General features: G+C 43.2%; 1 protein-coding gene across 1 annotated transcript in view; it reads left to right on the top strand.

Moving 5' to 3' along the window:
* Nucleotides 1-16,596, top strand: part of Dner (delta/notch like EGF repeat containing) — a 301,330-nt gene that overhangs the window by 143,374 nt on the left and 141,360 nt on the right. Inside the window, exon 5 of the mRNA XM_041650981.1 lies at nucleotides 12,770-12,918. Coding sequence (XP_041506915.1) covers nucleotides 12,770-12,918 — 149 coding nt within the window. The remainder of the gene's footprint in view (nucleotides 1-12,769; nucleotides 12,919-16,596) is intronic.

The following is a 16,596-nucleotide window of genomic DNA, read 5'->3' as shown; positions in this document are numbered from 1 at the left end:
TTTGGATTCACCTTCTTATTTAGCTTCTCTAGGAACATGAATTATAAGCTCAATGTCCTTTATTTATGGCTAGAAACCAAATATGAGTGAGTACATCCCATGTTCCTCTTTTTGGGTCTGGCTTACCTCACTCAGGATAGTGTTTTCTGTTTCCATCCATTTGTATGCAAAATTCAAGAAGTCCTTGTTTTTTACTGCTGAGTAATACTCTAATATGTATATATTCCATACTTTCTTCATCCATTCTTCCGTTGAAGGGCATCTAGGTTGTTTCCAGGTTCTGGCTATTACAAACAATGCTGCCATGGACATAGTTGAGCATATACTTTTGTTGTATGATAGGGCCTCTCTTGGGTATATTCCCAAGAGTGGTATTGCTGGATCCAGGGGTAGGTTGATCCCAAATTTCCTGAGAAACCGAAACACTGCTTTCCAGAGTGGTTGCACAAGTTTGCATTCCCACCAGCAATGGGTGAGTGTACCCCTTTCTCCACAACCTCTCCAGCAAAGGCTATCATTGAATTTTCCACCCAACTCTAGGTTAGGTAAGCACTGAGTTTATTAGGGATACTTATAGGAGCATAGATGATATCTCAAAGGCAGCTGCATTATTAAAAACCCACCCTTAAAGTAACTGATGACTTTTGAAGGCTACATCCCTGTAAGACTCTTCATTCCTATCGCCTTGTAGGGAGCTTTGTCAGAGAATCTCTTTTCCCCAACTATTCATTTCTGCTTATATAACCTTGTATAAGGTTATAGGTTATATAAGCTTTTGTGACTCATAAGTTTCAGGAAGTTACTGGGACTTGTGAGTTATTTACTTCCTGGGTCTTGATTAGTCTCTCTCTAGGATGGACCATTTTAATTTGCAGGAAAGTTGTAAGTTATGCTTTGATGTAAATATTATTTTTAGCTGGGCAATGGTGGCTCATACCTTTAATCCCAGAATTTAAGAAGCAGAGGCAGGTGGATCTCTGTGAGTTCAAGGCCAACCTGGTCTACAGGGCTAGTTCCAGGACAGCCAAGGCTACACAAAACAAAAAACCAAACCAAACCAAAACTACCAACCACATTGTTTTTAAATTATAGAAAGAACTTTAAAGAGTGAAAAATAATTTTTAAAATTTCATTTCAAAGCTTAGACTTGATAGACTGAGTTAAGGGAATATCTCTGGCTTTCTTGTTCACTGCTGTTTTTAAGGGGGGACATACTTTTCCGGTGTCTTCTCCTCAGGACTTGTACTAGGTTATATTCATGATCTTCTCTAGCCTCCTTAAATTCATATGTTAAAACTTAAGTTCCTACTGTGATGTGACAACACAAGGCAAGGGCTTTGGGAAGTAACCGGGCTGTGAGGTGTAGTGCTCATAAATCCAATCAATGAGCATGCACAGGAGCACTGCTCACCCAGCAGTCCCTTGCTTCCTCTTGCCTGTGAGGATACTGTGAGGAGATGGCCTTCATCAAACACCAGCTCGGCTGCTGCCTTAAGCTTCCCAAAGAGATCACTTTCTCTTGTTTCAACATTAACAAACAGCGGTGGTTTTTCCAGAAACCCAAATACTAAGGCCTCATTTTATATAGATATTATTTGTTTATATTGCTGTTGATGATAGTGGAGATACTGATGGGGCTGGTGATGATGGAGGTAATGGTGATGGCAGTTATTATGATGGTGATGATGACAAATATCATTTATAAAGTCCTTATCTATTGGCGCTACATCAAAATCTTTTCATATTATGACCCCCTGTCAAAACAACCATCTAGAAAAGAGTGACTGTTTCTCTTCCAGAAAGGAGTCTTAGACACCAAAGGTATTAAAATTCTTTCTTTTCTTCCTTGTCCAATAGAAGGTGAGCCATTCTGACAACCACCCGGCCTTGTATATGACAGACAGATGGAGAGGGTGTGATGGAATTAGTATTTTGTTCATGTGAGGAAGTAACTGTGCAGTGATTTCCTCTAGACCAGATGGCTAACGTGATAGAACAGGACAAGAAAGAATCTTTCAATTCAGAGAAAGTGCTACCGGATACCAGCCTTGGGGAAAGGAGTATTATCAGCATCGATACTTTTCTGCAAAGAAATTGAGCAAAAATATAGCTTTTTAGGTGAGCCCCAAGTCGCTGTGGCACTCTGACCGAGGATGAACACTCCACTCATACCTTTTGTTAACTTTTAAAGCCTATTCTTGGACGTTGCATTTTCAGAGCTCTCTGTAGGTTGGAGAGAAGATGCTGCCTGAGTAAGGAGGTGGTGATAACCTTGTTGTATTGACAGCAGCGTATGTTGAGAATAAAATTATGTTCAGGTGAGAGCAAGTTGGTTGAACTTTTTTCTAAGAATGTCTTCACATTATCCATTTTCTTCCTTAAAGCAAAATGATGATATGTAATTGCCAAGGTCATTTGGCTGGGTGTAACCCATTTGGTGATTTAGATTTAGAACAAGTTCCACATGATGACATGACGGCATGTTTACACGCCATTGTGTTCCCTAATTCGGGAAGCATAGTTTGCTAGTTCAGTGGTTCTCAACCTGTGGGTCAGGACTCCTTTGGGGGTTGAACGACCCTTTCGGAGGGCGTGCACATCAGAGATCTACATATCAGATATTTACATTACAGTTCGTAATAGTAGCAAAATTACAGTTATGAAGTATCAGCAAAAATAATTTTATGGTGGGGGTCACCACAATATGAGGAACTTTATTAAAGGCTCACAGTATTAGGAAGATTGGGAATCACTAAGCTAGATCTTAGGGTCCCCCCAATGAGATATTCTGTATGGGCAAACTGTCCCCCCACACCTTTGATCCTCTAAGCATCAAACTCACAAGTGTGAAGGGGGTGCAGCTGGTTATATAGTGTTTGCCCAGCAGGCAGGAAGCCCTGGGTTGGTTCCCTAGCACCCAATAAAACGAATGTGGTGGTGTGTGACTATAATCCCAGCACACTGAAGGTGAAGGCAGCAGGAACTGGAAGTTCAAAGTCATCCTTGACTACCTAGCAGAGGCCAACCGTTGTCCCCCACACAAAACAAAACACACAGTAACAAAATGTTATCAGTGGGAACAGCAACTGTCAACCTTTTTGGTAGAAACTGACTCAAAACTTCATGCAGAGAAGATTAAAAAGATTGCAATGAGGTCCTGAGTCTATAGTGTGCCACCAGGTTCTTCACTGGGTTCAGCACAACTATATTAGCACTGGGAGGATGTTTTAGAAGGAGTGATCCAGTACCTCCTCCCAGTTTACCACGTGATCTGGATTTTATTCATAAAACAGGACTGAAGAGGAGCTGGGTTCCTGCTGTCGAGGAGTGTTAGCCCCAAACTTGATCTTGACAGGAGCTCACACCCAAAAAGGAAGCTCTTTGCTCCTGGCCTGACACTATCAAAGAGTTGATTTCTTCTGTTTTGTTACCCGGTCTCCAAGTGTTGGGTCACAGATGCAAGCAGAATCCTTCCTGACTTACTATGCTTTGCACTAGCCTGGCACAGGTGTGGCCATTCCACACACACACACACACACACACACACACACACACACACCGTGCCTAATGGAACAAGATGTGGTCATTGTGAGCTGACTTTCCCAGTGTCCCAGTTAATGCCAGAGCCCTAGGTCCTCAGCAGGAAGCTGCTATTTGAAAACATCCATGCTTTGGGACTTCCTGAGTTGAGAACGGTATTTATAGGTTATAAGTTTGTGCCAAATGACTCCATGCACTAATAGGCAAACTTGGTGCAATCTATTTTGAGCTCCTATAGCTTAAGAATTTATGGTCAGAATTTTTATTTTCCATGTACCCTTTCCCTTTAAGAGGAAGGAAAATGATCTTGAACTAAAAGACTAAAGTGAATTGTGCAAATCCCCTTCGCTATTAATCCCAATGAGGTGTTAACTACAAAGTCCATTTAAGACTCTTTAGCATTAGCCTTAGAGAAGAAGGCAGTAAAATAAACAGTTAATGGCCTGAAGCCAGCCATTCCCTGCACTTTAATTGATGCTTGACCACTGCATTCCAAGGATAATGGCTGGGCCCTCCTTCACTTCTCATTTGCACCAAGGGGGGCTTTATAAGAGGCCCTGTAATGATTGGAGAACACTTCCTTACTGTGTTAATGAGCACCCCTAGGCAGCAGCAAGAGCACTGTGTGCATTAGTGTTTTTGGGAAGATGGGGGAGGCAGGAGAGGAGAAATGAGGTGGGGAGGGGAAGTCCAACTTTTATTTGTCATCCTAACTAGTTCCTTGTGGGTGTTAACAGATCCCTGGGTAATGGTGCTGCTTTCACCGTTTTAGATCTCAGTAGGGAAATCATCCAACCACATTCCAGACAGAAGTGAGTTCCTCAACATCTGTTTTCCTCCCAGCCTCCGTTTTCCTTTTCCAGTATCTAAATGACAAGTTGACCTCCGCAGAGAGCTCAAGACCCATTTCCCACCTTGGACCAAAATTTTCTCTGTGATACAGTCATAGTCCTAACCTAGTGTAGTTCTCTATGCTTTGTAAGAAATCTCATGTGGGGCATGGCAGCTCACACCTGCAGTTCAGGAGGATTTCTGTGTATTCAAAGCTAGCTTGGGAACACCAGAGACCCTGTCTCAAACACCCACACAAACCCACAAAGTAACTAGCAGACCAAAATGCAAACCACCATTCTACCAATAAAATAAAATAAATAAAAAGAAGAAAAAAAGAAATAGAAATCTTAACTTTCCTCACCAATTGAAAACATTTTGTAGTTGTTTTTTTTTTTTTGTGTGTGTGTGTGTGTGTGTGTTTTGTATAATTATGGCCTGGTATTGATACACAATTCGATTTATAGGCTGGGTGTAGTGGCACGTGCCTTTAGTCCCAGCACTTGGAAGGCAGAGGCAGGAGAATCTGTGAGTTTGAGGCCAATTTTGTCTACACAGAAAAATCCAGGATAATCAGGATTACATAGAGAGACTGTGTCTCAAAAACATCAAAACAACAACAACCAAAACCAAACAAAAACAACCAAAACAAACAAAAGCCTAAACAACAACAACAAAAACAAACCAATAACCAACAAAAACCAAGGAAACAGCTCAGTTTACTGACAGACACTAATCTCTGGTCTTGGTGCTGAGTCCCCACTTCTCTCTTCTCTCCCCTGTAGCACGCTTCTCTGTTCCTGTACATTTGCTATCGTCTGTGTTTAGATGGCACCAAGCTTTCCATAAGCCCTCATGTTCCCAACTACCCATGTCCTGTGTCTGGCCATCACATCAGCTTGACTGCCCCATTGGGGTCTCATCAGCATTTTAGGAGCAAGCCTCCTGGTCTCCATGACCTTGTGGTCAGCCTGACACCAACATACATATGGGCATCTCCAACTGAACTCTAATTGTGCGTGTATGTGATTATAAGACAAGAACAAATGAGAGGTGCATTTGAGGGAGGATGCTGGAGGAACGGGAGGATAGAGGGAGGGTTGGATTTGATGAAACACATTGTCTCACATGTGAAATTCTCAAGCAACACAATTAAAGATTGTTCTTTTATTCAAAAGTAAAAATTTAAAAAGAAAATATAGAAACTTGATTAGGTGTATTTTTCAAATTTACTCTTTGTATATCCTTTATTCACAACAAAGTCTGAATATTCATATATTTAAATCTGGAAGGCATTTCAGATTTAATGTTTACAGTAGAAATCTTGACCCATTTACTCACCAGATACAACTGTCTATATCAGATGTTATTTCTTCTTTTCCCTCAAACCCTTTTTCCAATCTACATGAAAGACTTGGTTTATCTTCCCCTTGCCCTACCCCACTTCCTCTTGTCTCTCTTTGCATTAATAATTATCTCCTACCTTTCTCTCTTGCTTTTAGTTTCTGTAAGGCTACAACTAGAACACCTTCTTTTTTATTTTTTCCATTCAAAAATTTATACTTCCTCCCCTCCTCCCATTCCCCTCCTGCTCCCCCATTCACTCTCCTCCCTCTCCCAACTAGAACACCTTCTTAGCCTCTTGTGTGCCACAAGTTACTGAGTGTTTGAAAAGACCACAGAAAATTCTGGTACTGAAAGAGGCTCCAGAGCTTCTTCTCTATTGACAGCTTTTGTCTGGCCCCTGGCTCTCATAGTGCTGGAGTGGAGACAATTCTTCCTAAGTGCCTGTTTTAGTTAGGGTCTGCTACTGCCATGAAGAGATGCCATCACCGTAGAAACTCTTATAAAGAAAGCATTTAATTGAGGGTGACTCACTTAATAGTTTCAGAGGCTCAGTCAATTATGATCATGAAGGCGATCATGGCAACGAGCAGGTAGACATGGTGCTGGAGCTGAGAGTGCTACATCTTGCAGGCAACAGGAAGTCAACTGACTGTCACACTGAGAGAAACTTGAGTAAAAGAGACCTCAAAGCCCACCTCCATAGCAACTTGCTTCCTCCAACAAGTGCCACTCCCTTTGGGGGCCATTTTATTTCAGACTACCACAATGGGTGTATTAGTAATTGCATTCCATATCATCAGTGTAAGAACACAGCTCTCATCTCAAAGGGGATGAGAGATAGTTTATTCTGGAGTTGAATATAAGTGAGCAGGGCATGAGAACACAGATCGGGTTCCCCCAAATTCAAATATCATGTTCCAATGTTCCAACAGCTTCATGAAGTTCTTAAAATAATAGGACGAAGGATAGCATACATCAAGAGTGCTTTTCAAACATGTTGTTGGGAACAGCAAGTAGGTAGGTTCCCACAAAGCAAGGGGAATCTTTGCTGTTGGACTCTGATGCTATCTCATGACATTCTTGACCTTTGGGTTGGTGGAAGCCAGGGCTCTATTTGTAAACCCTCAAAGGATTTACCTAATTTAAGCCTCAAGGATAATAAGTCAAAAAACAAAGGCAGGCAATACACAGTTATTTTGGGTTAGCGACTACTCAAGATACAAAATTCCAACATTCAACAACCTTGGAGGTGCCAGTTAAACAGTCAGCCACATGGGATGTAGGGTTTTTTCCCCCCTAAATGAAATGGGGACTTCGTTTCCTAATACACTGATTTCATATCTTACGGAAGGTAGAGTGGCGCCATGTACTGTATGTTTCCTCTGAGCATGCCAGGATGCTGTGACAGGGATCATACTGGTTTCTAGCTGCTCTCAGACGATCATGGCCCCAAAGAGCCTCCTTTCATGGAGTGAATTCTGCTTCATTTTGGATTCTTCCTGGAAGGGGCACATGGAATTTCCTAAGTGCTCCTTTGCTCTGACTTAGTTGCTGTTGTTAAGAAAAATATCCTAAGAGTGGTGGCTCTGCCAGTGCAAAGAAATCCAATTAGATCAGATAAAACTGAATTAAAATGCCCATCGTTTTGTTAAATACGACACTCTCGGGTGGCCAAATGCATGGCGGGGAGACAGGAAAGCAGGGAGCATATGTAAACCCAAAGCCACGTGTTTCTTCTCTGGGAGCCCACTTAAATACCCTGTGGTATTTAATGCCCCTGGCATGCTGGGATTTGGAGTCCAGACTAATGCAACTTCAGGCCAGGGGGGCTATGCTCCAGACTTAACAGCTGTTTGATGGAAAAATTGCACAGGACTAACTGCTTTCACTCTGGGGTATTCCAGGCACGTCCCACAGACATCACCAAAGGGAGGTGCAAAAACTTAGTGAGATTGCACTCTGACCTGGTGAGAGTAACTAGCTACTGTTCTCAGTGCATGCACACAGGGTCGTGCACATAAGCTCTTTGTTTCAGCGACTCAGTTTAAGGGACTGGAGAACGTGACTGGGTAGCAACAGGTACTATGATGACGTAAATGAATTTGAGAACATTATGTGTGTGTGTGTTCATGAATGTGTATGTATGTGCACATATGTACGTGTGGAGTCTAGAGGTTGACATGGGGTATCCTTCCCAATTGCTCTTATTTTTTTCATTTTATTTTGTGTGTATAGGTGTTTTGCCTGCAAATATGTTTGTTTAACATGTGAATGCAGAGGCCCGAAGAGGACCTGGATCCTCTGAGACTAGGTACAGAGCCTCCATGTGGGTGCTGAGAATCAAACTCAGGTCTTCTTCAAGAGCGGCCATTGCTCTCAACCCCATGCGCTAATCCCAATTGCTCTTCTTTTCTGAAACAATCTTTCGCTGACTCTGGGATTCTGCCATGGCTAGACTGGTGGGCCAGCAAGATCCACGGATCATCCCATATCTCCTCTCCAATGTGGGGGCTGCAAGCAGAGTCTCCATACCTGGCTTGCCCCACCCCCTGCCTCTCCTTAAAATTTAGTGTTGTGAACTTAGGTCCGTCCCCAAGCTTGCCTAGCTAGCACTTTAGTGACATAACCATTCCCCCACCCAGCCTCCACATTACAAAGTTTTATTTAAAGAAATGCCTCTAACTGGGACAGGTACAACTTCATTAATAGTTTAGTAGGGCTTTAAGGCCCCAATACTCATGGTTTTGTTAAGCATATACAGACAACACAAAGTTCTTCCTTTCTGAGTTGCACTAAGAATTTCAGACATACATAGTGAGCAGGGGAGTAAAGACAAGTTGCTTAGATTCCAAAACTACATGAATAATATGCAATCCAGGAGGCTTGCACGAATACCTCCCATTCCAAATGATTGTCATTTCAATGACATTATGATGTGATTTATTAGTTTTTCTACCAGATTTTTAACTGGAAGCACATGCCTGAATTACGCCGGGGAATCTTTGTCTTTTTTAATTATGCATTTATGAAGGTGTCTGTGTGTGAGGATGTGCATATAGTGAAATTTTATTTGCAACCTAACAAATAAAGTTTGCCTGAAGATCAGAGTGCAGAGCTAAGCCACTAGTTAGCCATAGAAGACAGGCAATGGTGGCACACACTTTTAATCCTAGCACTCGGGAGACAGAGGCAGATGGATTTCTGTGAGTTCAAGGGCTACACTAGACTGATCCAGTCTCAAAGAGAAACAAAGTCAGGTGGTGGCGGCTCACACCTTTAATCCCAGCACCAGGGAGATAGAGACAGGAAGGGATATGGCTGGGCAGAGAGAGGAACTTAAGGGTGGGAGGAGACAGGAGCTCCGAGGCAGTCTGAGGAGGCAGTCTGAGGGTTCACAGAGACAGTATCACCTCTTCAGTCTGATGCTTCGGTAAAAGGTCTCTCTAATGACCGACTGCACTGCTCCTCTGATCTCTCAGGCAAGCTTTATTTACTAGGTTACAAGCAAAATACCACTATGTGTATATATGTGAGTGCCAGTGCCCATGGGTCCAGAGAGGGCCTCAGATTCCTATGGCCCTGGAATTATAGACAAGTGTGTGCTGTGCAATATGGGTGCCGAGAACTGAACTCAAGAGCAGCAATCACTTTTAGCCACCGAGCCAGCTCCAGCTCCCAGGAATCCTTTTCAAAAACATATCTGCCAGGATTCTACTCCAAATCACAGATTCTTTGTCATGTATGTTTGGTTCTGGAAATATGTAGTTTGGGGAATGTTCTGCAAGATTTTGAAGCTTCTTTCTTCATTTTTGAGAACTGGGCCTATCCTATGCATGCAAGGCAATTCTTCTACCATTGAGATTTCTATGTTTTTTTTTTGAGACAGTCTTACTAAATTGCTGAGGCCAGCCTTGAGCTTGTCATTTTCCCACCACAGCCTCATGAGTAGCTGGGATTACAGGCCTGTACTCCAAGGCCTGGCTGAAGCTACTAGTTTCAACACTGCTTAAGGAACCATTACTTTTTTTTTTTTTTTTTTTTTTTTGGTTTTTCGAGACAGGGTTTCTCTGTGGCTTTGGAGCCTGTCCTGGAACTAGCTCTGTAGACCAGGCTGGTCTCGAACTCACAGAGATCCGCCTGCCTCTGCCTCCCGAGTGCTGGGATTAAAGGCATGCGCCACCACCGCCCGGCAGGAACCATTACTTTTGACTGAAAAGTTTAGAGTGACCGGAAGCAAGGGTGGCTTGTCATTTTGTTCTCGTAGTCCGCTTGGTCACCTCATTTGTAGAAGTGGGCTCGTCCAGTGCTCATTGAGGAAATGGGAGCAAATTATGTAAAACTACATATTGTGTACTTTTAACTACGTACTTGTCTGAATTATTGCTCGCTAAATGAATTTAATAGTTGAATAGAATTTTAAAGCATAGTCTTTGGAAGAAAGCCTCGTCTACATAATTGTAGAGCACTATGTGTTCTAAATGTTCAGTGAACAGATGAAGTAGGTTTTAGAAAATTAAAAGTATTTAATGTGAAACGTAAGAACAAAGCAGAGATATGAAAACCATTTTTATAATGACTGATAGCATATTTTGTCTCTATTATTTATGTGTAAAAAATCACTGGGGATAAGATCTCATTTTTTTTTTACACCTTTTATCCACCAGGGTAAGTGTAAGGTGCTAATAACCTAAGATTTTTGCATGCCAATGATTGCCGTTCTTTAGGATTTGAATAGAACATGGGCTGGCGTGATGGCTCTTTGGTGAAGTGCTTGCTTTGAAATCATATGACTTTGACCCTGAGAATTTGTGTGATAAAAGTTAGGTGTGGCGATATGGTCTTTCAGTCCCAGAGGTAGGGAAGCAGCAACAGCTGAATGCCAAGCACTTGCTGGTCACCCTGCCTAGCCTACTTTGTGTGTGCCGGGCAAGTGAGAGACCTATCTGAAAATAAAGGCAACAAACATTCAAGAAACATTACCTGAGGTTGTTATAATGCCTTCTCATGGCCATGCACTCACAGGAATGTCCATGACACGCCCCTATATGCACATACAGCCCCCCGCCCCAGTGGACAGTACATATTTCATAAGGCATTATGGAACTCTTTTGGGGGGCACCATTTTTGCTGCTTTGGCTCTGTGTACCATGTCTTGACTCATTACTCATCCCTTCTCCAAGACCTGTTCTTTGTCACCAAGGAGGTGTCAGTAGGGTGGCGTAAGAAGGAGCCATCTAAGACAGAACTGTCAGGGACTGGTGCATGACATATGCTTGAGCATGGGCAGACCCAGACAAGCTCAGAACACACCGGAATATCGAGGGAAAGCCCCTAAGCGAGGTGAGATCAGAGAGGGATCTCTGGTTTCTGAGTGGAAGAAGGAGGAGCATGGCCAGCAAGGGTGAATGGGGAAAGTGTTGACAGAGTTGGGGTGTGCAGGGTGTTTCTCCAGAGTGCAGAGATTCTAAGGAACAAACCATCTGCTTCCTTCTTCCCTAAAACCTCTCCACAACAGAGGTTCAATAAGAAATACTAGGAAGAAAGCAACCTTCTCCCCATGAATGAAAACACCACACTATACCAGAAACCTACTTCTGGTCTCCACTGGGATACCAAGTTGCCACAATGTCTGTGCAGGGCATATGGGGAGCTGGTATAGTATCACCAAGACTTGCCTGGTTGTTCAGGAAGTAACAGGAGCGCAGCCCAGAAACTAACTTCCCACAGTTGGAGGACTAGTTTCTGAGACCAGAGGGCCTCCTCAACATTCCTGAAATGCACTTATTCTGTCAGGGAATAATTCCCTTCATCCCTCCCAGTTCAAGGTCTGCTTCATGCTTTGCTCCGTGATTGCCCTCCACCTAGCATTTAAATGAATGGAAAATGAACCGAGTATGTCAAGGAACACTTTGATCAAATCTGTGCTAGTGAGCCTTAGGAAATAATACACGGCACCTCTGAAGTGCAGGGGCATCAAAACTGAGAACACTCTATACAGGGTTGCTGATTTCTTATCTACAGAAGCAACATGTTCTTAAGTGACCATCATTAAGGAGAGGATGCCAACTGTCCTGCAGACAAGGAAGACCCAAGACAGGGTGTTTCTTACTCAGTTTCTTATTTTACTGCAATGTACTCAGGAGAGAAAAAAAAATGTAAGTCTGTACTTTCCTGTGCCTCAGGACCATGAGAGGAATAGATCGTTAAAAGAACTTGAATACAGTAGCCATGAAACCCTTCTGGGATTATGCATTATGGGTATCTAGTCTGACAATGCCTGCACGAAACATAAGTGAGAATAGAATCTTGAAGACTTCATTACATGAAAATTAAATCATACATGACTATAAAATGAATACATGGCTTACTCAAAAGAATTATCTTTTTGAACTCAATCTATCTATCTATCTATCTATCTATCTATCTATCTATCTATCTATAGTTATATAGCCAGAATACCTCTGTGTGTGTGTGTGTGTGTGTGTGTGTGTGTGTGTACATGCCTGTAGAGGCCAGAAGAAAGTGTCAAATTTCCTGGAGCTAGAGTTACATTACAGATGTGAGTTGCCAGTTGCCTAACATGGCACTCTCTGGGATGAGCTGATACAAGGTGGGATCTTCAGAAATTTCCAGAACTTTTGACTGTCCAGAGTACTCAGGAGAAGGAAGCAATGAGTAACACATGCATTTTCTCTGTGGGTGAAGAGCAGGGTGCAAACTCAGAATCTGAATTCTAAAATGAAACACAGAGATGGGACTGGCAAGGGAAGTGTCTCTCACAGGACAAGGGCAGGAGAGGAACAAGTGATAATGGTGTGCCTGATACGCCTCTTCTTTGTCTTTGATAAATTCCTATGAAGCTTGGAGAGACTGGTGCATCTTAGGGACCCAAGGTCTGAATGGACAGAAGCTGTGTGCCTTAGTTTATCCCTCCACGTTACTGTGCTTATCTGACTTTCAGACTAAGTTCAGCCTAAGCAAAATTCTAGTCGTGTTGAAAGTGTGTTGGAAGAACTTGCTTTACATTTCTTGTTATCCTGTTTCCTTTTAGGTTTTGTGAATGATTCTGTTGCTAAGTCCATCGTGGCCTTGCGTTTAACTCTGGTGGTGAAGGCCAGCACCTGTGTGCCCGGGGGCAGCGGTCACTCGAATGACTTAGAGTGTTCAGGAAGAGGAAAATGTGCCACGAAGCCGTCGGAGGTAAGGGACATGTGGTAGCTTCTACATATTACTATAACTAAACAAATATGTATTTGTATATATAAGTAGGCAACATATAGATAGATGCTTTTCCATATGATTTTTAAAGCCACTGGGGTAAGTTCTATGCATTGATAGACCTTCTTGAATAAGCACAAAGTTGAGGTTACTTCTGGTAGCAGAATCAAGAAAAACAGAAGAAAGCAAAAGTCATCACACTCATTTATTTCTCAGATTTTAAAACCGAGGCCATCCCCCTCCTCAGGGTAGTTATGGAAGTGAGAGAATGAAGGCGTAAGTCGCAAACAATGCCACACCAGTTTGGAATTATGATTAATAGGGCGATATTTATTTAAAGGGGAAAAAACTTACAGATAACCGTCCCAGACAACAGCCCTTTGAGCAATCAGGAAGGAGTCTAGTCGCCGGAAACGAAGAGGAAGCGAAGAGAGTGAGAAGGGAAGTGGCCGCTTTTTTAAAGGGAGAGAGACCACGCCCCAATGGGCTGGTATCTTAGCGGCTATAGGCTGGAGGAGCAGAAGGACCTCCCGCAACAAGAGAACAGTAAGAGAAGGTGTGGAGAAGAGGATGACCTAGTAGATTTCACCTTTGAGGTGCGGCATCATAAACACCATGGAGGACCTGTGTCCCGTTCCCATTTTCTTTTTTAGCTGTGGTCCCATGGCACTAGGTCTCTTGGGAGTGGGGCAAGGGCTGCAGATAGTTTTCTCTCCTGCCTTCTTCCTTCCAGTATAGGCAGGAGTCAGCTATCAGGCCAGCAAAGGGCCATTATATTCACTGGGACCATTATCCCTGAGTCTCAGGCTCCCTTCAAGCCTTTTTGGAAGATGGGCTCTAGGCACCAACTGAAGCTCCCAGCAGGGGTGACAATGTTATTAATCTGGGTACCTGTTCTGCTGGGGGTACCTGTTCCTCCCACTGCTTCCTACTTCTGTCTCTCCCATATTCTTGTTTATTTTCTTCTTGTCATTTATATGCATATTTCCACCAGAGTAATAGTTAAACAAACACGGGTTCTCTAAATACCACAAGGCTGTGACTTGTTTAAGGCTGCTTTTAGGGGATAAGTAGGTAAATTTTCTTGGCTAATGTAAGTATATTTTATAACAGAGGTGTGAACTTTGACGAGTGAAGGGAATGGGACTCATTAACAAAAGGAAGGCTTTGGAATGGTAATTGTCACATGGAAAACGTGCAATTTTACTGTTTTAGACTTGATAGTGCAATTGCTTAAATAGGCCACTCTCTTGTGAGATGTTCCCTGAAAGAGGCAGAGTGTGGTAGGGAACTCAGGTCAAAGTGACTTTCTCCTATATACTTCCTTTGTGGCTGATCTGCCAACCCTCTCTCCCGTCTCCGCATTCCCTGCCTGCACCCCTTCACCCCCAACATTCTTTCATTTCCATACCGCATGTGCTTCATTACCCACCCCATTTCTTTCTCTCTCCCCCTCTCACAGGCCCCTTTCTGGTTTCCTGGCCTCTGACGGCACTCACTGCTCCATAAACTATAACAGAAGCTGGGATCCACCTGTGAGAGGGAGCATGCAGATTTTGTTTTTCTGAGCCTACGCTACCCCACTTAACATATTATCTTCCAGTTCCATTCATTTCCGAAGTTTTCATTTTTCTTTACAATCGAGTGTTTCTGTCATGTGTGTGTTTATCACATTTTATTATCCATCCATCTGTTGATGGGCATCTAGGCTAACTCCATTTCCCGACTACTGTGAATAGAGCAGAAAGGACATGACTGAGCGAGTATCTCTGTGGTAGAATATGGAGTCCTTTGTGCGTATGCCCAGAAATGGAAGAGATGGGCCAGTGGCTGATGAAGCGGGAGGCCTCATTTTCCTCTTAGTTTTCCAATGGCTGGCCCTTCAGGGAAACGTTTGAGTAGAAGGCAGGCATCATGTTGCAACCACATGTTGTGGGCATGCACTGAAAATATGGAACTCCTAGGAGGCGGCTCTACCCAGGAGACACTGCTTGCATTCAGATTCATTGGAAAGGCTGGAGAGGTGTTTAGCACCTGGCAGATAGCTTTGAAAAGCTTGCCAAACACAGAATAAAAAGACTCAAAAGCTGTGGTGGGGAGCCCACAGTCATCTTGGCAGGTCATTTCAGAGTGAGCACATCTTCACTGGGGACCTGGGCTTCTCTGAAGAGCTTCTAATGCTGTGCAGCTATCTCCTCCTTCAGCCCTGCCATCTCCCTGCACTCAGTCAACTGTGGAGTCTCACTGCTATTGGCTTTGAATTTGCCTTCAGAATGTTGTGATCAGTCAGCTTATCGGAGTCAGTATGCATGTGTATCTGAGTGTGAGTGCACACTCGTGTGTTTCTGCACATGTGGGCTCATTCATATGTATCTGTGAATGTGTATGCCTTCATTTGTATCTGTGCATGTGTACATGTTCGTGTATACCTGTGGGATATGCACTTGCATATTTGTTTGTACATGGGTGGTCAGAGGCCAACCTTAGGTATCTGCCTCAGTTATCTACATTTTAATTTTTGAGTCAGGATCTCTTGCTGGGCTTGAGGCTTACCAATGAAACTAGTTGGTTAGGCAATGAGCCCAAAGGCTCTTGTCTCCATAGTGCTGGAACCACAAGTATGCATCATCGTACCTGACGTTTTATACAGGTTCTTGGAACTGAACATGGGTCCACATGCATGTGTGCAGGCACTTTACAGACTGAACTGTGTCCCCAGCCTCTGAGCCAATGATCACCATGTCTGTTGGAGACCTAACACCACGTGGTGTGTTCTTATCCAGGAAGGAACTGTCTCCTGTAAACAAGGCTACTAGCTATGACAAGAATGGGGGTGGGGGAGGAGGTGGAATGGAAAGGTAGCTATCTTTTTTCATTTGTTTGAGTTCTGTATCTTTTTATGGCCCTTGTCTGGGCAGATACAGTGACTTAAGTAGTTGCAGCGACAAAGGACCATTGTCATTGTGTTTCTTTTTATTGTTCCCTACAGCCAAAAGTTACACAGTCCAGCCTTCCACTCCATGCAAGAATCTACTTTATAGCATGAGAAAAATAGAACTGTATTTGGTGATTTTGTTTTATTGTTTCATTTTATATAATTTTATTAGATCATCCATCAAGACAGAACAATTCTGTTATTTCTGCACTATTCTCACCGAGTGGTTGAGCTCATTTCTCTTTCCTGTCAGATGTGTTCTGGTGGGGGGATATTTCTCAGTTCCAGGTTGACAGGTGGCCGTGGTTGCTCTTCTTGGATACCCCACCATCCCTAGAAGGACCTTTTATGTGTTTGCTCTTACAGAAGCAAGGGCGCTTTTTGTTGGTCCTGTGTCTGTTGGAAGGAATTTGATTATTGGCTACCAATTTCTCTTGTTGAACTTTATTACTAAGGTTGTCCTGCTAACAGTGGTCACCTTTGATGATTGCCCCCTTGATTCTCTCTCTCTCTCTCTCTCTCTCTCTCTCTCTCTCTCTCTCTCTCTCTCTGTGTGTGTGTGTGTGTGTGTGTGTGTGTATACATACATGCATGTGTATGCTTGCACTTGTGGATGCCAGAAGTCAAGCTCAGTAACATTCCTCCTGTGCCGTCCACTTTGTTTCTTGAGACAGTGTCTTCTCTGGCCCAGATGTCACCAAGTGTGCAGGACTGTGCGGTTCTGA

Source organism: Microtus oregoni, unplaced genomic scaffold, assembly GCF_018167655.1.
Source record: "Microtus oregoni isolate MIOR12 unplaced genomic scaffold, Mior012 000004F_ref0000308, whole genome shotgun sequence".
NCBI classification, from domain to species: Eukaryota; Metazoa; Chordata; class Mammalia; order Rodentia; family Cricetidae; genus Microtus; species Microtus oregoni.
Note: the sequence above shows the minus strand (reverse complement) of the source record. Positions and strands in the feature narration are given on the sequence as shown.